The sequence below is a fragment of the Hyperoodon ampullatus genome, assembly GCF_949752795.1.
Source record: "Hyperoodon ampullatus genome assembly, chromosome: 18".
Lineage (NCBI taxonomy): Eukaryota > Metazoa > Chordata > Mammalia > Artiodactyla > Ziphiidae > Hyperoodon > Hyperoodon ampullatus.
This window is the reverse complement of record NC_136931.1, coordinates 34720440-34743741: the sequence shown is the minus strand read 5'-3', so window position 1 is coordinate 34743741 and position 23302 is coordinate 34720440. Positions and strand designations below refer to the sequence as shown.

Below are 23302 nucleotides of genomic sequence, written 5' to 3'. Positions count from 1 at the left end.
CAAGAGTGGGAAGGGGAAGTTGGATCAGTAAAAACCACAGGAGCCACTGAAAACCAGAGGCATAGTGGCCTGGCCCTGCACAAGCAACACTTCTTGGCTGGGCAGTGGGCTTGGGTTGGCGAGGAAACACTCTGACTTGGGAGATGACTGTACCCTATGTCTGCCCAGCACCGTGATAGCAGTCTGTGAAAAGCGGAATTCAGTCTACAAAGGTTAGCTCAGGCTTATCATGTGCTAAAGTGTGAGTTACATGAAAATCCAGCATCTACAAGTCAAGGACTGTCAGGACTATCCTGATTGTGGTCATCTTTCAAAAAATATACAGTTCACAGTTTGGGCTTAAATATCAAATTTTTTATTATTGTAGCGTATATTAACATTTAACATGCTTTATTTTGACTCTTTTTCTATAAAATAACTCTTCTTAGAGAAAGACAAAAACAAATTTCTATTTCACTTTTGTGTTTTAGATTTTGCTAAGCATGTTGACTTTTTAGAAGCCATAAGTAGTGCCTTGAGGGCCCTTTTGCAAACAGTGGCCTCCAAGAACATTCCTCAGGTAAGGTTTTAAAATTTTTATATGAAACTAGCAAAGATTCTATATTACGGAGGCAAAATTTATTGCTTAACTATTTTTAAGTGTTTATTTCTATTGAAAGAGTAATGCATGATCCTTGTAAAGTGGAAACAAAAGTACTGAAAGTATAAAAGTAAAATCCTTTCCTTCTCCCCACCACCCCCATCAAAACATACACAGTTTTTTAGTTGATACAATGTGTTTGGCATTTGTGTTGTAAGTATTTTCTCTGGAAATCATTTGTCTTTTTTTAAACATTTTATTACAGAAATTTTCAGGCATGTGCTCCAGATCCTCCACAGTGATCTGTCTGCACTTCTGTGATAGGTGCCTTATCACTTTTACTTTTTACTTTTCATGAAGGAAATTTTCAAACATTTCTAAAAGCAGAGATAATAGTATTGTTACCTGAAAGCATTATCATCAGGTGTCAACAGGTTGCCAACATCTTGTCATTCTTGTTTCTTTCACTTTCCCTACATTTCTGTTTTAGCTTCTTGGAATAGTTAAAGCAAATCATATTATTTCACCCATGAATGTTTTATTGTGTGCTTCATTATGTGTCTGTGACAGAAAATGAACTTTTAAAAAACTTAACTGCAATACCATTATCCCAAACCCTCCAAATCAACAGATGTTTTAAAATTATCATTTGATATGCAGTCTGAGTTCAGTTTTCCCTGATTGCTTTTAAAATGTCTTTTTTTTTTCAATTGGTTTGTTCAAATCAGCATCTGAGTAGGATCCATGTATTGTTCTTAGTTGACCAAAATACATATTTTGGTCTCTTAAATATATATATTTTAACGGGGTTAGTGAGATTTAATTCACATACCATACCGTTCACCCATTTAAAGTATACAATTCAGTAGTTTTTAGTATACTGACAGATCCTTAAATCTCTGAATTTGTAACATTTCCCCTGCCTGCCCCCCTTTCCCCGTACTATTTATTCATTGGAGAAGCTATCGGGCTTCCCTGGTGGCACAGTGGTTGAGAATCCACCTGCCAGTGCAGGGGACACGGGTTCGAGCCCTGGTCCGGGAAGATCCCACATGCCGCGGAGCAACTAAGCCCGCGCACCACAACTACTGAGCCTGCACTTTAGAGCCCGTGAGCCACAACTACTGAGCCCGAACACCCAGAGCCTGTGCTCTGCAACAGGAGAAGCCACCGCAATGAGAAACTCACGCACCGCAACGAAGAGTAGCCCCTGCTCGCCGCAACCAGAGAAAAGCCCGCGCACACCCAAAAGTAAAGACCCAATGCAGCCAAAAATAAAAAATAAATAAAGTAAATAAATTTTTTTTAAAAAATAGAAAATGCCATAATATTTAAAAAAAAAAAAAAGAAGAAGAAGATGCTGTCATCTGTCCTAAAGAATTTTCCCCATTCTCAGATTTGGCTTCTTTAACAATGTTGTTATTTAACAGGTCCCTCTGTCTCCCATATTTCCTATAAATTGAGAGCTAGGTCTAGAGCCTTAATTAGATTCAGGATCAGATTTTTTAGGCAAAAATAATTCGTAGTGCTGTATGTATATTCTACTTTTATATCACAAATCACATATTGTTGTAAAATAGTGATGTTAAGATTAATCAATGGATTCACTTGTAGCAACCAGTGATTTTTGTTGTATAGATCCACTATTTCGTTAGGGTTTGCAAAATGGAGATATCCTAATTTTGTCATTCCTTTTAAAGCATTTATTAGCTGTGATTCTTCTATAAATAAAAACTTCCTATTTCATCAATTAGTTGGTAACTTTGAAATAAATTTCATACCAAAAAAGATAGGGTATGATTCTCCCTCCCTACCCTTTTTTCTAGAATAATGAGTTGGTGTCCTAGCAGTCTCTAAAAATGACCAGTTTTTTAAACCATCATTAAAAACTCATTATTAATTATTTACTTTACCCTACAGAATGTAGTTAATAATTTCAAAATAATGGTATTATTACTAACAATAACACTACTGAATGCAGTTTAAGATTTCTTTGTGATTCTTCATGTCCTTAGGGAAACAAATCCCTCTAGGACTATACAAATTACTGTGTTTTAAAGTTGCTTGAAAAGTTCCCTTTGTGGCTTGTTATAAATTTAGCTTCAGTTGTTTCCGCTTTTTTTTTTTTCTTTTTTTTTTTTTTTTGCGGTACGCAGGCCTCTCACTGTTGTGGCCTCTCCCGTTGCGGAGCACAGGCTCCGGACGCGCAGGCTCAGCGGCCATGGCTCACGGGCCCAGCCACTCCGCGGCATGCGGGATCCTCCCGGACCGGGGCACGAACCCATGTCCCCTGCATCAGCAGGCGGACTCTCAACCACTGCGCCACCAGGGAAGCCCGTTTCAGCTTTTTTTTTAAAGCATTTTTTGTTTGCTTTAATTTTTATTTTTTAATTATATAAAACATTTACACAGTTTCAGAGTTAAAACTGAAACAAGATATATTCAGAGAAAAATATGGTATGTACATACTATGGAATAGTATTCAGCTTTAAAGAAGAATGAAATTCTGATACATGCTACTGCATGGATGAACCTTGAAGACATTATGCTAAACGAAAGACACAAAAGGACAAGTATTGTATGAATCCTCTTATGAGGGACCTAGAGTAGTTAAATTTTTGGGACAGAAAGTAGAACAGTGGTTACCAGGGGTTGGGGTGAGGGTGGGGTTTGTGGGGAGACATTGTTTAATGGGTACAGGGTTGCAGTATGGAACAATGAAGAAGTTCTGGGGATGGATGGTGGTGATGGTTGGTTGCACAACAGTGTGAATGTACTGTACTTACTGCCCCTGAACTGTACTTTTAAATATGGTTGAAATGGTAAGGTTTACGTATATTTTATCCCCCAAAAGAATATGTATATGTATATGTTTAGAGAAGTCCAGCTTCTGTCCCTTTGCCCCTGTTCTTTCCTTTGTGCCATTGGTAATCATCCTTTTTGATTTTTTAGTTTATCATTCTATTGTTCTTTTTTGGAAAACATAAGCAAAATATGTATGTATTTGTATTTCACTCCTTTTCTTTTTTTTTTTTTTGCGGTACGCGGGCCTCTCACTGCTGTGGCCTCTCCCGTTGCGGAGCACAGGCTCCGGACGCGCAGGCTCAGCGGTCATGGCTCACAGGCCCAGCTGCTCCGCGGCATGTGGGATCTTCCCGGACCGGGGCACGAACCCGTGTCCCCTGCATCGGCAGGCGGACTCTCAACCACTGCGCCACCAGGGAAGCCCCACTCCTTTTCTTAAAAGTAGTGCTTCTGTACTTTGCTCTTCTCCCTTATTAATCATCATAGGCATGTTTCTCATTTCTTTATTACAGCTTCATATCACTCCATTGTGTACATATTCCATATTCAACATGTCTGCATCGATGGATATTTTAGTTGTTTCCAATCTTTTGCTATTACAAATAGAACTGCAGTGAATAGCCTTTTTACAGAAGTTCTATTGTGTTTTTGCCACTGTGTCTTTGGGATCGATTCCTAGAATTGGGCTTGCCGGCTCAGAGAACGGATGGATTTGTAACTTTGCTCTGGGTATTGCTGTAGACCCCTCCCTAGAGTCTGAGCCATTTCGAATCTCCACCAGCAGCATTTGAGAGTGCCTGTTCTGCCAGAGCCTCACCAGAAGAATATGTTGTCAAAATGTTGGATTTTAAGTGGTCTGATGGGTGAGAAATTATATCCCAATTTTAATTTGCATTTCTCTTACTGTGAGGAGGTTGGACATCTTTTCATGTGTTTTAAGGGCCTTTGCATTTCTTTTTCTGTAACTTTTCCCATCTTTTGCCAGTTTTGCTATCGGGTCCGTGGTCTTTTTCCTCTTTGTGTATAAGGGCAAATCCTAGGGCTTTGCCCCCAGTCTACGGAAGCAGAAACTCTGGGGAGGGGCCCAGAGACGTCTGTGTTTTAACAAGTTCTCTAGGTGATTGTCATGCACTCTGAAGTTTGAGAACTACAGTTCTAAACCGTCCTCACTGCTTCCTTTCTAAAATCCTCCAGTTCTGAGTACCATGTCACTAGACCACACCACCCCACCTCTCTTGGTTACTGTCACCCACCATCCCCAAGGGTGCCCCTCGTTCCTTGAAGATTCCTGCTGTTGGGCTCTGTTACTTTTCACTGGTCCCGTCGTGATTCTAGGTGATTTCAGAATCCACGTGGATGCTCTTCCCAGGAACCTGGCTTCACAGTTCTTGGGCCTCCTTCCCTCTGGTGGCCTGTCTTCCTTCCGTCCTTAGTCATTGCATGGCCACACCTCTAGAGCAGTGCCAACCCAGACTTGGCCCTGTTCCAGAGTTTAATGGGAAGTCTCTGGTGTTTTACTGTTAAATATAGCACATGATGTTGGCCTCTAATATATACTCTTTAAATTTTTTCTCTTTGTATATTTGAGAATTTTTTTCAAGAACATAACTTCTAAAAAAAAAACGAAAACATAACTTCTGACCCTCAGTTTCTATGAAAGAGAAAGTGACATTCGCACTCTCTTGTGATACCTGTGTCCACGTGTGTGTTCACATCAGCTTAAAATGAAAATTATCACTACTTGGTGGAAGCACTATATAATTTAATGGGTTTTACAATCTTTAATAATTTACCATAACGCACAAATCTCAGAGTCAGTTCTTACCTTGTATAGATTTCAGCCCATTTTTATTAAAGCTGCATGATCCTATTTACATTTTTTATGATCCACGTTGAAAAGAAGAAATGAGAATCTCTTTGGTCTGTGTGCCTCTGAATGAAAGTCTTCAAATGAGACAAATAGGAACTGAAGGTTCTTTTACAGGCTTACAGCCATGGAATAGAGTAAGTGGTGACAGTGACATGAGCAGGCCTCGTCCTAGTTCAGAGTTACCAGCGTTATTAATGAGTGATGAGAATATGTAATAACTTCTCCCCTGAGAGCTTGTGTCACTTGTAGCATCATGCCTCTTGTAGAAGAGACTCCTGCCAATCCCGTTGCACATGCTGTTGGAATTGGCTGAGTTTAACATGCTAAATCCTCTCTCCTTCTCTTTCAACAGTGCATGACTCCCGACCAGCTGTTGACACTATGCAGAGCAGGCATCCATAGTAGTAATGTTGGGGTGAGGGTAAATGTGGTTAGTATTTTAGGAATCACTGGCAGCGTCCTAGCCAAAGAAGATGGCACACTTGACACTCTTAAGGTAAAAACAATATGCTTCCGACCTAAATCATTAGAAATGGGAGAAGAGTGATGATTGGTGTGGGATTTTAAAAACTTCTGTGGACTTCATGAGAAGAAATCATATCAAGAAGTTGCTTACTGGGGACTTCTCTGGCGGTCCAGTGGTTAAGACTCCAAGCTTCCAGTGCAGGGGGTATGGGTTTGCTCCCTGGTCAGGGAACTAAAATCCCGCCTACCGTGCGGCACAGCCAAAAAATAAAACTAATATATATATATATATATATATATATATATATATATATATATATATTGCAAGAAAAAGAAAAGTTGCTTACTAAGGTATATTATTAAAATATACCCCTTGGCTTAATCTAACTCCATGAATCAGGTAGGTACTTGAAGAGTTGTCGCATTTTGCCATTTAACTTTACTCCAGAGATGCTTTATCAAAAATAAATTTGTCTTCAGTGGAAGGCCAAGGTTCAAAGTTGTTCAAGATGCCTCTGCCTTTGCTGTTGCGTTAAATGTGTACATGTTGTATTCTCCTACTGATGAAGGAACAGTCCAGACAGTTTCCTCAGCACACCAGGCTGTAGTGCATTCTGCACAAAGCCACCCAGTTCATCCTAAGACCTCTCATAAATTTTAAGCAGCAACTCTGGTAGTGCCAGCACACTAGGAACTCACTCAGCATGTTTGCTTCCAGCACTTTATCTCAACAAGTTGCTTAGGAACTGCACTGCCAGAGATACAGCCTAGTAAGTAAAAGAACAGTAATAGTAAAATTACCCTTTGTTGTGCTAATCATAATTGCTGAAGTGTAGATTGCTGATAATGGATTATAAACTGATTATTATAAAGTATTTCTTAACTTGCTAAGAGCTAAACAATGTGACTGGTATTTTTTAGAAGCTTATTTTGAAATGGTGATACATGCATATAGCAAAACATTTAGGAAAGTAGAAAAGAATCTATAGTGCAAAGACACATCTCCACTCCTAAACATCCTGTCCCCCAGTTCCGCTCTAGAGAGGTAGCCACTGTTACCCATCTCTTCTGTGTCATTCCAGGGATTTTGATATATAGACACCAAGTGAGAGAGCATGGCTGTGTGGCTCTGTACGTGTACCCATATACCGATGAGCATGTGTAGGTATGATCACTTCCCACCCCTTTAGACTGTAAGGTCCAAGGTCCACTTTAGGGGAACAGCGAGTTTTTCTCAGGCATAACATAAGATTTCTAAAATATTTTTATTTAGTCACATTTTCAAGCATGAAGAAAAGTAGCAAGTACAGTAAATTTTTGTATAGCCATCAAGCGTATTTAAGAATTCCTAGTTTTCTATCATATATACTTCAAGTAGTTCCTCTGCTGAGTGTGTTAAAGTAAAGACATCCTGGTATTTTGCCGCTATGGGTTCAGTACGCATGTCTTAAAAAGAGGGACACTCTCTTATATAACCACCATTATGCTGTACACAATTAACAGTATTTCTTAATATTTCTAATACCTGGTCCATATTCAGAACTTTCCAGTTGTTCCAAAAATATCTATTTGTGGATAGTTTGTTTAAACCAGGATCTAAGTAAAGTCTACACATTGTGCTTGTTTTGGGGTCTTCTAAGCCTCTCTTTATGTAGAGCTGGGCTCCTCCTAGCACCACCTCCCAACACCTGTTTTTTCCTCAGCTCCTGGGTTGGTTGGCTCATAATGTTCAGCCTTCTGGATTTGTCTGATTGCTTCCTTGCGGTGTTAAGTTTGTTCCTTTATCCTCTGAATCTCCCGCAAGATGGAAGTTAGATCTAAAAGCTAGGTTAGATTCAGATTTAATCTTTTCGGTAAAACTACTTCATAGGTGATGCTGTATATTTCATGTTACGTGATAAGATACTAAATTTTAATACTATCCTAGAGGTTATCTAGACCACTTATATTCAGATGAGAAAATTGAGGCCCAGAGTGGGTAACGGGACTGTCCCGGAGTCACCCCATTATTTACGGTAGAGCTGGAGTTTGAACTCAGCATTTCTTAAATTTATTTTATTTTATTTTATTTTATTTTTGGCTGCGTTGGGTCTTAGTTGCTGTGCGCGGGCTTTTCTCTGGTTGCGGTGAGCACGGGCTACTCTTTGTTGCGGTGTGCAGGCTTCTCATTGCGGTGGCTTCTCTTGTTGCGGAGCACGGGGCCCTAGGCACACGGGCTTCAGTAGTTGTGGCTTGTGGGCTCTAGAGCGCAGGCTCGGTAGCTCAGTAGCTGTGGCACACGGGCTTAGTTGCTCCGCGGCATGTGGGATCTTCCCAGACCAGGGCTCGAACCCGTGTCCTCTGCATTGGCAGGCGGATTCTCAACCACTGCGCCACCAGGGAAGCCCTGGACTCAGCATTTCCACTCTCCCACCCGTAATACCAGATGTGCACATCGCCCTTAAGACATAAAGTGTGAAGCAGAACAGCCAAAATAAAATAACTTTACTCTTAAACAATTCTTTGCAGGTTGGAAATGGTCCGTTCATTAGCTAGCTAATTGTGAAAAAAATGGGTAGATGTTAAAAATCATCACAGTGATGCAAAATGAGATTATGTGCTCTTTATTTTTTTAATTAGAGTGTTTTTCATGTAATTTAAAAAGCGGGGTTTTTTGTTACAGATAATATTTATATGCATTTTGACACCATGGGAAAAGCCTTTTTGATGGAGATAGAAGGGAAATTTTAATAACTTCTAATATCTGTCTTTCATATATCATTTATGGATCTTAATTCATTTTATTTAGGAATATAAACTCTAAGATTTTAAATTTATCTTGCTTATGTTATACTTGGTATTTTTATAAATATGTGTTGCCTTTGATCTTTTTAAAGTTTTAATTTTTCCCTAACATTTATTTATTGGCCACACTGCATGGCTTGTGGGATCTTAGTTCCTCAACCAGGGATCAAACCCACGCCCCCTGCAGTAGAAGTACAGAGTTTTAACCACTGGACTGCCAGGAAAGTCCCTCCCTAGCATTTTTATGTAAAATTTTATGCGTGAATTGTTGTCACCTTTAGAGTTAGTACTTATTTTGAAAGCTGACTTAGGATATTGGATGATAACTGTGTTTTGCTGTCTCCAGACCATCGGGTGCTTTCTGCTTGAGGTTGCCACCAAAGATCCCTCCCTTGTAGTAGCAGGAGAGGCTTTGGATGCCCTCTTTGATGTTTTTGCAGATGGTAAAGAAGCTGAAAGGGCCTCAGTTCAAATTAAATTGTTATCTGCTCTGAAAGAATTCCAGCCAGTCTTCAAAATGAAGGTATGTAGCATTTTATTTAGAAATGCTGCAGTCTCAGCATTCTATGGGAGGAGGGTGTGTGTGGTTCCCTCCGTGCAATCTCAGTGATTCATATAGCACTTCATCCCCAGTTCTGTGTAAACGCTTGTTGGCTGAGTCAGGGCTCAGTCTCCCTTTCTGTTGAATCACTGTGACGTGAGCCAAAATGGTGTCAACACGTTCCTCTTTCTGCAGCGGTTTAGAAATGTTACAATGCTTATGTGTAAGCACTACAGTCTGGCCTGCAAAGCACTTTCATAGACATGTTAAATTTATTTTATATCATGTAATGCATTATAGGCTGATTTCATTGTTACGAATATTTCCTTTTGGTGCTCTGAAAAAAAGGCAAACAAACTCCAAGCTGGCCTGTAATGGAGAACGTAGCTACCTTCATTTGCCCTTTTATTGATTGATTGATTGATTGATTCATCAGAAGCATCAAAGCTAACTTTGAGTCAAAAAAATAATGTTCAAAAACTGTTTTAGTGGTTGGGGGAAGGCAGCCAGAAATTTTAAAAACAGCATTTGATCACATGTCCACAAATGTAAGTTTATCAATTCTCCTCTTATCTAAATCTCTATTTCATTTTGAGAAATAAAAATATTTGTATTTTTTGCTTTTACATTTTAAATTAAACTTTTGCTTTTAAAGCTTTGTCAAGAGAATAGAGGCTTTAATGGAAAAGTAGCTTTCTTTTGTTGCTTTCCAATATGTGTTTCTTTTCACTAACAAGCTTCTAAGGCAGAATTCAGTTCCTGTGGCCAGAACTCTGAGATAAGTTTTTAGGTGAATGTGATTGTATGTTTAGAAATTTAAACTTTTTGAATTTTTTTTTAAGGCATAAAAAATAGTTTTCTTTTGCAGAAGAAAAAAATAGCAGCACATGCCATGCACATTCTGTGTCATAGTTACATCAGTATTAGTTTAGGAACATTAATAATTGGTTTGTTTTTAACATTTTCATGTTTTGGCATCCCACATTCAAAAATGTAGTGATAGTGGCTGACACTTATTGAGTTAAGCTTCACCAGTAGGTGACTTTAGTCTTGAGGGGGGAAAATTGATCAGTTTACTCTTAATTATGCTTTGTTTAAGCCTGTAGTTTTGTTTGTTTGTTTGTTTGGGTTTTGTTTTGTTTTGAGATGTAATTGACATATAGTGTTAGTTTTAGGTATACAACATAATGATTTGATATATGTATATATTGCAAAATGATTACCACAATAAGTTTAGTTAACATTCATCACCACACATAGTTACAAATTTTTTTTCTTGTAATGAAAACTTATAAGATCTACTCTCTCAGTCACTTTCAGATATATAGTACAGTGTTGTTAACTGTCATCACCTTGCTATACATTACATCCCCAGGACTTATTTCTCTTATACAGTTGATCCTTGAGTAACACGGGGCAGATCCACTTAAATACACAGATTTTCTTCAGTGGTAAATACTACAGTACTACATGATCCGCAGTTGGTTGAATCCGTGGCCAACAGTAAACTTATACCCAGATTTTTGACTGGGGGGGTGGGGAGTTGACGCCCTAACCACTGCATTGTTCAGGGGTCAGCTGGAACTGAAGTGTGTACCTTTTGACCACCTTCACCCGTTTTACCCACCCCGGTCCCCACGGCCTAGTGTTTATTTTTTAAGCACTGAGAAGTTTTATTCCCAACTGTTCCCTGTCTCATGGGTAACCAGATTGAATGGTGTTTCTCTAAGCAAAGACAAATGCACCTTAGTATTTTCCCCCTTTATTATCCAAAAGGTAGTATAATATATTCACATTCCTGCACTTTATGTGCTTTTACTTAACACTGTCTCCTAGAGACATTTCCATACCAGTACCTGGAGGGTGTCCACGTTGTTCTTAAAGATCACAGGCCCTTTAAACTTCTGAAAAAGCAGTCTGCATGGTAAAGAGAAAATATCCCCTTTCCCTGCAGCTGCAAGGAAAGCAGATGCAGTTGAGTCATCAAACTCTGTAGAAGCGAATGCTTAGAGAGCAGTGAAGTAAACTGTGAACTAGGAAAGTAACCTCTAACCTCTGGAATGTCCATTGTTCTGATTGATTTTCCTACTTAATATGCATTGCAGTGGTGGTGATATTTAATTGTTTTTCTTTTCTCAAAGCTATAAAGCCCTGACGAAATTTCTCTGTTAGCCAGAATGGCAGCATGTAGTTTTTTATATGAAGCTCCTTTGTAAATGAAGCCACAGTTGCATTAAAGGCTGTTTGGTATATATTTAGCCCCAAATTGCATCTAAACACAATACAATGCATTTTACCAAAAAACTTCTTTAGAGCAGCTGTCCTCAAAAGTGTCCTGTATCCGCAGCGCCAGCATCAACTGGTAACTTGTTACAAATTCAGATTCTCAGGCCCAGCTCCAGACCTACTGAAAATCAGAAACTGTGTGGATAGGCCCACCAGTCTGTTTTTTAACAAGCCTTCCAGATGCTAAAATTTGAGAACCATGGCTCTGGATTAGAGGTGAGGTATAGTTCACATACCATACAACTCATTCTTTTAAAGTCTACAATTCAGTTGTTCTTGTAACTATCATTTAAAAGGTGCACAATCTTAATTTATCTTTATTATGGCTAATGTACTGTGTTCCATCACCTTGGAAGTGAAAATGTTTCACCAAAATCTGACTGCTGTTTGTTCTAAAAATAAATACACCGCAAATTAAATGCTTTCTTATTTAAAGGAATTAGTGATATATACCAAACCACATATGATATTTTTTTGGCAGATACGGAAAGAAGGGAGAGCTAAATACAGTCCAGATCAGCTGTGTGTTCTCGACAACGTGAAGATGAACTTGAGAAGGTTTGTCGCTTATCAAGAAACTGTTGAGAAAAAACTGACTACTTGAAAGAGACCAGTCCTCGCCTCAAAGCGTTCAAAGCTGAAGAATACTAGAGGGTTTCCTTTCAGTGTGTGTGTTCCTGAAAGTCATTTTTTAATGCGTGTACACTAATATGAAGTTCATAAAAACTCCAGAACCTGTCAGAAACTTTAAAGCTCTGGGATCTGTGTGGCATTTCTAGTGCTCTCAGAAATGTTTCCAGCATGTTTTCATCACTGGAAACAAGAAGAGTGGAGACACAAGGAAATCTCAGGTGCTTCTTCACGAGCAGTGAAGACACTTCCAAACAGTCATGTTTTCCTTGAATTTTGCAAAAAAGGAAAATGCAGAGCATTGCTTGGATGTTCTTTAGAGCCATTATCATTTTATATTAGCTGAATCTTTAACTGAAATATGAAGACAAGCTTTATAAATTTTTTTTGGTATGAAGTATATCAATTATGCTTACCTTTTGTGAAGAGGGGAGCGAGCTGGAGTCATATACCACTATTTAGCAGACTACTAGCTAATGAGCTCATGAGGTCATCATCGTCCTCTGTACAAAAGGATCTGATCGGATACTGCTTTGGAGCATCACTCCTTATTTAATTTGATATGAAATCAGAATTGGAAGAATATGTTTTTTAATAAATAACTTTTAAATTGAAAGCTTTGTGTCTTGGAAAATCATTTTTAAAATGTCAGATAATCCTATTACTGCGTGTTTGCTTGCTAATGGATCTTGCTTTGAATATATGTGTGCTATTAAAAACAAGACTTTATAGCAAGAATATCCAGCATTACTATCAATGTCCTTGAAGTAGTACAGTGGCAGGTGGAGCAAAGAGAGGGAGTTTCAGTGCACATCATTGTTGGAGTGGGGCCCCTGGACCAGGTCTGTTGTCTATCCATTTGCCTGGTCAGAGGAGTTGTTGGAGATTTGAAAATTTACCCACTGTAGATCTCAGTTGACCTGTTAAAAGGCCCAATACCCAGCACAGGACTTAACGTTAGTTAACGTCCATCACCTCACATACATTTGTTTTCCTTGTGATAAGAACCTTTAGCATCGACTCTCTCAGCAACTTTCAAATGTGCAATAAGGTATTTTTTTTATTAGTTTCTGCTTTATAACAAAGTGAATCAGTTATACATATACATCTGTTCCCATATCCCTTCCCTCTTGCGTCTCCCTCCCTCCCACCTTCCCTATCCCACCCCTCCAGGCGGTCACAAAGCACCGAGCTGATCTCCCTGTGCTATGTGGCTGCTTCCCACTAGCTAGCTACCTTACGTTTGGTAGCGTATATATGTCCATGCCTCTCTCTCGCTTTGTCACAGCTTACCCTTCCCCCTCCCCATATCCTCAAGTCCATTCTCAAGTAGGTCTGTGTCTTTATTCCTGTTTTACCCCTAGGTTCTTCATGACATTTTTTTCCCCTTAAATTCTATATATATGTGTTAGCATACGGTATTTGTCTTTCTCTTTCTGACTTACTTCACTCTGTATGACAGACTCTAGGTCTGTCCACCTCATTACAAATAGCTCAATTTCGTTTCTTTTTATGGCTGAGTAATATTCCATTGTATATATGTGCCACATCTTCTTTATCCATTCATCCGATGATGGACACTTAGGTTGTTTCCATCTCCGGGCTATTGTAAATAGAGCTGCAATGAACATTTTGGTACATGTCTCTTTTTGAATTATGGTTTTCTCAGGGTATATGCCCAGTAGTGGGATTGCTGGGTCATATGGTAGTTCTATTTGTAGTTTTTTAAGGAACCTCCATACTGTTCTCCATAGTGGCTGTACCAATTCACATTCCCACCAGCAGTGTAAGAGTGTTCCCTTTTTTCCACACCCTCTCCAGCATTTATTGTTTCTAGATTTTTTGATGATGGCCATTCTGACTGGTGTGAGATGATATCTCGTAGTTTTGATTTGCATTTCTCTAATGATTAATGATGTGGAGCATTCTTTCATGTGTTTGTTGGCAGTCTGTATATCTTCTTTGGAGAAATGTCTATTTAGGTCTTCTGCCCATTTTTGGATTGGGTTGTTTGTTTTTTTGCTATTGAGCTGCATGAGCTGCTTATAAATTTTGGAGATTAATCCTTTGTCAGTTGCTTCATTTGCAAATATTTTCTCCCATTCTGAGGGTTGTCTTTTGGTCTTGCTTATGGTTTCCTTTGCTGTGCAAAAGCTTTGAAGTTTCATTAGGTTCCATGTGTTTATTTTTGTTTTTATTTCCATTTCTCTAGGATGTGGGTCAAAAAGGATCTTGCTGTGATTTACGTCATAGAGTGTTCTGCCTATGTTTTCCTCTAAGAGTTTCCTAGTTTCTGGCCTTACATTTAGGTCTTTAATCCATTTTGAGCTTATTTTTGTGTATGGTATTAGGGAGTGATCTAATCTCATACTTTTACATGTACCTTTCCAGTTTTCCCAGCACCACTTATTGAAGAGGCTGTCCTTTCTCCACTGTACATTCCTGCCTCCTTTATCAAAGATAAGGTGACCATATGTGCGTGGGTTTATCTCTGGGCTTTCTATCCTGTTCCATTGATCTATATTTCTGTTTTTGTGCCTGTATCATACTGTCTTGATTACTGTAGCTTTGTAGTGTAGTCTGAAGTCAGGGAGCCTGATTCCTCCAGCTCCGTTTTTCATTCTCAAGATTGCTTTGGCTATTCGGGGTCTTTTGTTTTTCCAAACAAATTTTGAAATTTTTTGTTCTAGTTCTGTGAAAAATGCCAGTGGTAGTTTGATAGGGATTGCATTGAATCTGTAGATTGCTTTGGGTAGTAGAGTCATTTTCACAATATTGATTCTTCCAATCCAGGAGCATGGTATATCTCTCCATCTATTTGTATCATCTTTAATTTCTTTCATCAGTGTCTTATAATTTTCTGCATACAGGTCTTTTGTCTCCTTAGGTAGGTTTATTCCTAAATATTTTATTCTTTTTGTTGTAATGGTAAATGGGAGTGTTTTCTTAATTTCACTTTCAGATTTTTCATCATTAGTATATAGGAATGCCAGAGATTTCTGTGCATTAATTTTGTATCCTGCTACTTTACCAAATTCATTGATTAGCTCTAGTAGTTTTCTGGTAGCATCTTTAGGATTCTCTATGTATAGTATCATGTCATCTGCAAACAGTGACAGCTTTACTTCTTCTTTTCCGATTTGGATTCCTTTTATTTCCTTTTCTTCTCTGATTGCTGTGGCTAAAACTTCCAAAACTAGGTTGAATAAGAGTGGTGAGAGTGGGCAGCCTTGTCTTGTTCCTGATCGTAGTGGAAATGGTTTCAGTTTTTCACCATTGAGCACGATGCTGGCTGTGGGTTTGTCATATATGGCCTTTATTATGTTGAGGAAAGTTCCCTCTATGCCTACTTTCTGCAGGGTTTTTATCATAAATGTTGAATTTTGTCGAAAGCTTTCTCTGCATCTATTGAGATGATCATGTGGTTTTTCTCCTTCAATTTGTTAATATGGTGTATCACGTTGAGTGATTTGCGTATATTGAAGAATCCCTGCATTCCTGGAATAAACCCCACTTGATCATGGTGTATGATCCTTTTAATGTGCTGTTGGATTCTGTTTGCTCGTATTTTGTTGAGGATTTTTGCATCTATGTTCATCAGTGATATTGGCCTGTAGTTTTCTTTCTTTGTGACGTCCTTGTCTGGTTGTGGTATCAAGGTGATGGTGGCCTTGTGGAATCGGTATTGTTGACTGCAGTCCCCGTGCTGTATATGACATGCCCAGTCACGTATAACTGGAAGTCCGTACCTGTTGACGACCTTCGCCCGTTTTGCTCGCCCCCCACCGCCCACCTCGGGTGACTAACAATCTGCTCTCCCTATGAGTTCAGTTGTTTGGTTTTGGGGGGTTTTGTTTGTTTTCTTTTTTTAGATTCCATATATAAGTGAGATCATACAATATTTGTTTTTCTCCGATGTATTTCACTTAGCATAGTGTCCTCAAGGTCTATCCACATTGTCACGAATTCTTCTTTTTTATGGCTGAATACTACCCCATTGTGTATATACACTACATTTTCTGTACCCGTACGTCCACTGATGGGCGTTTAGTTTGTTTCCATGTCTTGGCTACTGTGAAGAATGCTGCAATGAACAAATGGTGCATATATCTTTTTTTAAATAAACTTTATGTATGTATGTACGTACGTACGTATGTATGTATGTATGTATTTATTTATGGCTGCGTTGGGTCTTCGTTGATGCCTGGGGGCTTTCTCCAGTTGCAGCGAGCAGGGGCTACTCTTAGTTGCGGTGCACAGGCTTCTCACTGTGGTGGCTTCTCGTTGCGGAGCATGGGCTGTAGGTGTGCGGGCTTCAGTAGTTGTGGCTTGCGGGCTCTAGATCGCAGGCTCAGTAGCTGTGGCGCATGGGCTTAGTTGCTCCGCGGCATGTGGGATCTTCCCCGACGAGGGCTCGAACCCGTGTCCCCTGCATTGGCAGGCGGATTCTTAACCACTGTGCCACCAGGGAAGTCCTGCAGATATCTTTTTGAGACAGTGACTTCATTTCCTTCAGATCTATACCCAGAGGGGGAATTGCTGTATCATACGGTGGTTCGATTTTGAATTTTCTGAGGAATCTCCCTACTGTGTTCATAGTGGCTACACAATTTACTTTCCCACCAATATTGCACAAGGGTTCCCTTTTCTCCACATCCTCACCAACACATATCTCTTGTCTTTTTGAAAATAGCCATTGTAGCAGGTGTGAAGTGATAGCTCATTGTGGTTTTGAGAGACAAATTCTTCCAATGAAGAAAAGTTTCAGAGTTCTCCCTGCTTCAAATGTTTATAGCATATATTCATTTTCAAGGAGGATACAATTTCCAATTTTGTAATCTTTCTCACACTTTCCAACCTGTAAACATTATGCAAAATATCTAGCACAGGGCTTAGTACATAGTAGGCTCTCGATAAATATTTGTTGAACAAATAAATGTTAGTGATTTTCTGTCTTATTAAGCAAGCTTGTTGCAGGTGTTGAATGCAGAATCACCCTATGGAACAGTAGAACGTGAGTTATTACATTGGAAATGTGCCATCCCCCCAATTTTTTAGGCTCCGAGGCATTAAGAGTCTGTACTGCTACCATTTAATTTTGCTACTCAGAACAACAATAAAGATAGGAAAAGATTAAATATACTCTACGGCTGTTTACATAATAGCTCAGCAAGCATATGAATATTATTCATGGCACAGTAAAATAGAAACTGTAGTTTTTATGTAGGAAAAAAAAAGTCTGCTTTAAAATACAGTTATTTGCAAATTATCCAGAATAGTCCATTAAGAATATACACTGTTTTAAGAGTTGAAATATAAGCTCACGTGAGAGCCTTTTTTCTAGAAAATATTTTTAAGTGTCCAACCTGCCATGGCATGTTTATCCAAGGAAATAAAAATTACTGCTTTACTTCTCTCTTTTTCTTTTTGCCTTTAAGATGGAAACTCATTTTAAAATAGAATTGATTTTGAAATATTAGTCATTTAATTACATTTCTTTATCTGTAGTTTTATCTTTTGCCTTTAGTCTTTCAAAGAAATACCTTTGAGTAATCAAGATAGGGAAAGTTCTTATCTCTTCAGCGTTCCTCTTCAGCCAGTTCTGTTGTAGGCTTGCTTCCTGCCTTTTTGAAATTGCATGGACCAATACTTGATTGTACAGGCAGACCTCGGAGATATTGCCAATACTAGTCCAGACAACCGTGTCAAAGCAAATATTGTAATAAAGTGAGTCACCAATTTTTTGATTTCCCAGTGCATAAGTGTGCAATAGCATTATGTTTAAAAAATAATGTACATACTTTTTTTTTTTTTCCCTTTTTGGCTGCGTTGGGTCTTCGCTGCTGCGCGCGGGCTTTCTCTAGTTGTGGCGAGCGGGGGCTACTCTCCGTTGCGGTGCCTGGGTTTCTCATTGCGGTGGCTTCTCTTGTTGTGGAGCACGGGCTCGAGGCGCACGGGCTTCGGTAGTTGCAGCACGCAGGCTCAGTAGGTGCGGCACGTGGGCCCTAGAGCACGCGGGCTTCAGTAGTTGTGGCGCGTGGGCTCAGTAGTTGTGGCTCGTGGGCTCTAGAGCACAGGCTCAGTAGTCGTGGTGCACGGGCTTAGTTGCTCCGCGGCATGTGGGATCTTCCAGGACCAGGGATCAAACCCGTGTCCCCTGCATTGGCAGGCAGATTCTTAACCACTGCGCCACCAGGGAAGTCCTACATACCTTAATTTTAAAACACTTTATTGTTAAAAAATGCTACCCATCATCTGAGCCTTCAGTGAGTTGTAATCTTTTTTGCTGGTGGAGGCTCTTGCCTGGATGTTGATGCTGCTGACTGACCCGGGTGGTGGTTGCTGAAGGCTGGGGGCACTGTGGCAATTTTTTTTTTTTTTTTTTTTTTTTTTTTTTTTTTTGCGGTACGCGGGCCTCTCACTGTTGTGGCCTCTCCCGTTGCGGAGCACAGGCTCCGGATGCGCAGGCTCAGCGGCCACGGCTCACGGGCCCAGCCGCTCCGCGGCATATGGGATCCTCCCAGACCGGGGCACGAACCCGTATCCCCTGCATCGGCAGGCGGACCCTCAACCACTGCGCCACCAGGGAGGCCCCTCTGTGGCAATTTTTTAAGTCACCAGTGAAGCATCTCTTGACGCCTCCTTTCCCAAACAAGTTCTTTGTAGCATGCAAAGCTTTTGATAGCATTTTATCCGCTTCCTTCAAAATTAGGGTCAATCCTCTCAAACCCTACTGCTTCCTTATCAACTAAGTTTTTGCTCATCCATAAGAAGTAACTCCTCGTCCATTAAAGTTTTATAATGAGATTGCAGCAATTCAGTCACATCTTCGGACTCCACTTCTGATTCTAGTTCTCATGCTGTTTCCACCACATCGGCAGTAACTTCCTTCACTGAAATCCTGAAATCCTCAAAGTCATCCATTAGAGTTGGAGTCAACTTCTTCCAAACTCCTGTTAATATTGATATTTTTACCTCTTCCCATAAATCATGAATATTTTTAATGGCATCTAGAATGGTGAGTCCTTTCCACAAGGTTTTCAGTTTATTTTGCCCAGGTCCATCAGAGCAATTGCTGACTATGGCAGCTATAGCCTTACAAAATGTATTTCTTAAATAAGACTTGAAAGTGGAAATTACTCCTTTATCCATGGGCTGCAGAGTGGATGCTGAGTTAGCAGGCATGAAAACAACATTAATCTCATTGTACATCTCCATCAGAGCTCTTGGGTGACCAAGTGCCTTGTCAATGAGCATTAATATTTTGAAAGGCATCTTTTTTTTTTTATGAGCAGTAGGTCTCAACAGTGAGTTTAAACTATTCAGTAAACTATGTCGTAAACAGATGTGCTGTCATCCAGACTTTACTGTTTCATTTATAGAGCACAGGTAGAGTATATTTAGCATAATTCTTAAGGGTCCTAGGATTTTTGGAATTGTAAAGGAGTATTGGGTGCAACTTAAAAAGTCACCAGCTGCATTAGCCCCTGACAAGAGAGTCAGCCTGTCCTTTGAAGCTTTGAAGCCAGGCATTGACATAACCTCTCTAGCTATAAGTCCTAGATGGCATCTTCTCCCAGTATAAGGCTGTTTCATCTACAATGAAAATCTGTTCTTTAGTGTAGCCACCTCATTAATTATCTTAGCTAGATCTTCTGGATAACTTGCTGCAGCTTCTACATCAGCACATGCTGCTTCACCTTGCACTTTTATGTTATGGAGTTAACTTATTTCCTTAAACCTCATGAACCAATCTCTGCTACCTTCAAACTTTATTCTGCAGCTTCTCACCTCTCTCAGCCTTCACAGAATTAAAGAGAGTTAGGGCCTTGCTCTGGATTAGGTTTTGGTTTAAGGGAATGTTGTGGGTGGTTTGATCTTCTATCCAGACCACTAAAACCATTTCAGCTATAAGGCTGTTTCACTTTCTTATCATTCCTGTGTTCACTGGAGTAGAACTTTTAATTTCCTTCAAGCACTTTTCCTTTGCATTCACAACTTGGCTAACCGTTTGGTGCAAGAGGCTGAGCTTTTGGCTGATCTAGGCTTTCACGTGCCTTCCTCACTGTGGTTAATCATTTCTAGCTTTTGATTTAAAGTGAGAGACATGCGACGCTTCCTTTCACTTGAACACTTACAGACCAGTTAGGGCTATTAATTGGCCTAATTTCAATATCTTTTTGTCTCGGAATAGGGAGGCCCAGTAGAGGGAGAGTAACGGAACAGCCCATTGGTAGAGCAGTCAGAACACACACAAAATTTATTAAGTTCATCATCTTATCTAGGTGCAGTTTGTGGTGCCCCAAAACAATTATAATAGTAAACATCAGAGATCTTTGATCACAGCTCACTGTAACAAATATAAAAATAATGAAAAATTTGAAATATTGTGAGAATTACCAGAATGTGACACAAACACAGAGCAAGCAAATTTGTAAAAAACGCCGCTATCTGTGAATTGCAAGGTATGCCTAATTTAACTGATATATAGGACATGAGCAATTTTAACACTCTCTTCTCCATATCCAAAAACACTTTGTTTTCAGCAACAGTGAAGTTGTATTATACTAGTTTAAAACATCCGCTTTTAGGAACGGAACACTTCCTTCCTTTCCTTGCCATTTTATTTTTATAAAATGTGGATTTATAGTATATGGTTAGTCCATATATTCTGTCCCCTTCAAAATAAAATCTGTCATCGTCTCTGTCTTGTTACTGCTTAGATTTATTTCTTTTTAAAAAATTTATTTTATTGACGTGTAGTTGATTTACAATATGTTAATTTCTGCTATACAACAAAGTAATTCGGCTATACATATATACATTCTTTTTCATATTCTTTTCCATTAGGGTTTATTACAGGATATTGAATACAGTTCCCTGTGCTGTCCAGTAGAACCTTATTGTTTACTCATTCTATATATAATAGTTTGCATCTGCTAGTCCCAAACTCCCAGTCCTTCCCTCCGCTACCACTCCTTCCCCTTGGCAACCACAAATCTGTTCTCTATGTCTGTGAGTCTGTTTCTGTTTCATAGATAAGTCCATTTGTGTCATATTTTAGATTCCACATATAAGTGATATCATATAGTATTTGTCTTTCTCTTTCTGACATACTTCACTTAGTATGATAATCTTTAGGTCCATCCATGTTGCTGCAAATGGCATTATTTCAGTCCTTTTTATGGCTGAGTAATATTCCATTGTATATATGTACCACATTTTCTTTATCCATTCATCTTTCGATGGGCACTTAGGTTATTTCATGTCTTGGCTATTGTGCTGCTATGAATGTAAGGGTGTATGTATCTTTTTGAATTATAGTTTCTGAATTCTAGCTTTGTCTGGATATATAGCCAGGAGTGGAATTTCTGGATCATACGGCAACTCTATTTTTAGTTTTTTGAGGAACCTCCATACTGTTTCCATGGTGGCTGCACCAATTTACATTCCCATCAACAGTGAGAAAAGGAGGGTTCCCTTTTCTCCACACCCTCGCCAGCATTCGTTATTTGTAGGTTTTTTAATGATGGCCATTCTGACCAGTGTGAGGTGGTACCTCATTGTATGCTTAGATTTATTTCTAAGTATTTATTTCTATTATAAGTGGACTGTGATACTGATAGATTGTCTGCTGCCAAAGTAATTCTTGGTCCTTTGGATGATTCTGCCCCAGGACTTGGACTGCTATGGAGCCAACACCAAGTCAAGTGTTTGTGAGATATTTGTGGCAGGAGCAAGAGGCCTGTGGTCACAAAGGTGTCCTCTTTTGGGCAGCAGTTTCTTACTAGGCCGTTCCTATGGCTGCACCAGGTCCTTCGTGCCCTGTGTCTGCATTTCCTGTCCATTTACAGAAACTGATTCTCCCTCCCTCTCATCAATTTTGTGAGCTACCCTAGAACTTTATAATAAACTTTATTTTTTGATAGCCATGCTCAGTTTCTGCTGCTTGCAACTTAAAAACCCTGGTTGATAGGTATCCTTCTAGAACTTTCTGGGCACATCCATCTAGACATACATGAATATATTTTTTCTACAATAGGCACATAATGTTCTGCAGCTTGGCTTTTTTCTTTAACAGTAATTCAAGGATGTATTGTCATGTCAGAATCGTGATTAGGTCTTAGGGTAAACCTTCCTTCTTGAACGTGAAAAATCACTTCATTTCCACTGGAGAGTCTGTTAGATCTTAGCTTGATAGGTTGGGGTGAATTTGCTTTTCTAGGCCTGTTCTCTTTTTTTTTAATTGAAGTATAGTTGATTTACAATGTTGTGTTAATTGCTGCTGTACAGCAAAGTGATTCAGTTATAAAAGTATATACATTCTTTTTCATATTCTTTTCCATTATGGTTTATCACAGGATACTGAATATAGTTCCCTGTGCTATACAGCAGGACCTTGTTGTTTACCCATTCAATATATAATGGTTTGCATCTCTAGGCCTGTTCTTGAGACAGCACTTTTAAACATTCTTTTGAATCTTCCAGTGGTTTGGAAAATTGAATCTCCTCATTTGTTGGACCTAATCCCAAACTTTTATTAAAAATACATGCATAGAAACTATAAGATGGGGACCAAAGATTTTTAGAAATCTAGTACGTATTTTACAGTAGTAATTCCTAACCTTTTCTAGGTCATTAATTATGCTAAGAATCTAATGAAAATCATAGACCCTTCAAATAAATGCATTGCATTAGTTATCTCCTGTGTAACAAATTACCCCAAATTTAATAGCTTAAAATAACAAACTTTATTATCTCACAATTTCTGTGGATCAGGAATTCAGGAGCAACTTAGCTGGGTGGTTCTGCCTCTGGGTCTCACAAGGTTGCAGTAAAGATGTTGTCCAGGGCTGCAGTCAGCTGAAGGCTTGACTGGGCTGGAGGGTTTCTTCCAAGGTGGCCCATTCACTTGGTAATTGGCAGGAAGCCTCAGTCCTCATGACACAGCAAGTGGCTTTCGCCAGAGTCAATAGTCCAAGAGAGAGAGGAGAAAGCTGAGATGCCTTTTATAACCTATTTTCTTTTCTTTTTTTTTTTTAAAAAATCTTTATTGGAGTATAATTGCTTTACAGTGGTGTGTTAAGTTTCTGCTTTATAACAAAGTGAATCAGCTATACATATACATATATCCCCATATCTCTTCCCTCTTGCGTCTCCTTCCCTCCCACCCTCCCTATCCCACCCCTCTAGGTGGTCACAAAGCACCGAGCTGATTATAACCTATTTTCAAGAATATGAAAAAGAATATGTATATGTATAACTGAATTGCTTTGCTGCACAGCAGAAATTAACACATTGTCAATCAACTATACTTCAATAAAATTTAAAAATTAAATAA

At 39.2% G+C, this 23302-nt stretch overlaps 1 protein-coding gene across 1 annotated transcript in view; it reads left to right on the top strand.

The window, feature by feature from the left end:
- Positions 1–11935, top strand: part of HEATR3 (HEAT repeat containing 3) — a gene marked incomplete at both ends in the record, with an annotated part of 35274 nt that extends 23339 nt beyond the window's left edge. Inside the window, 4 exons of the mRNA XM_079723433.1 lie at positions 471–559; positions 5608–5751; positions 8851–9027; positions 11813–11935. Coding sequence (XP_079579559.1) covers positions 471–559; positions 5608–5751; positions 8851–9027; positions 11813–11935 — 533 coding nt within the window. The remainder of the gene's footprint in view (positions 1–470; positions 560–5607; positions 5752–8850; positions 9028–11812) is intronic.
- Between the last annotated feature and the right edge of the window lie 11367 nt (positions 11936–23302).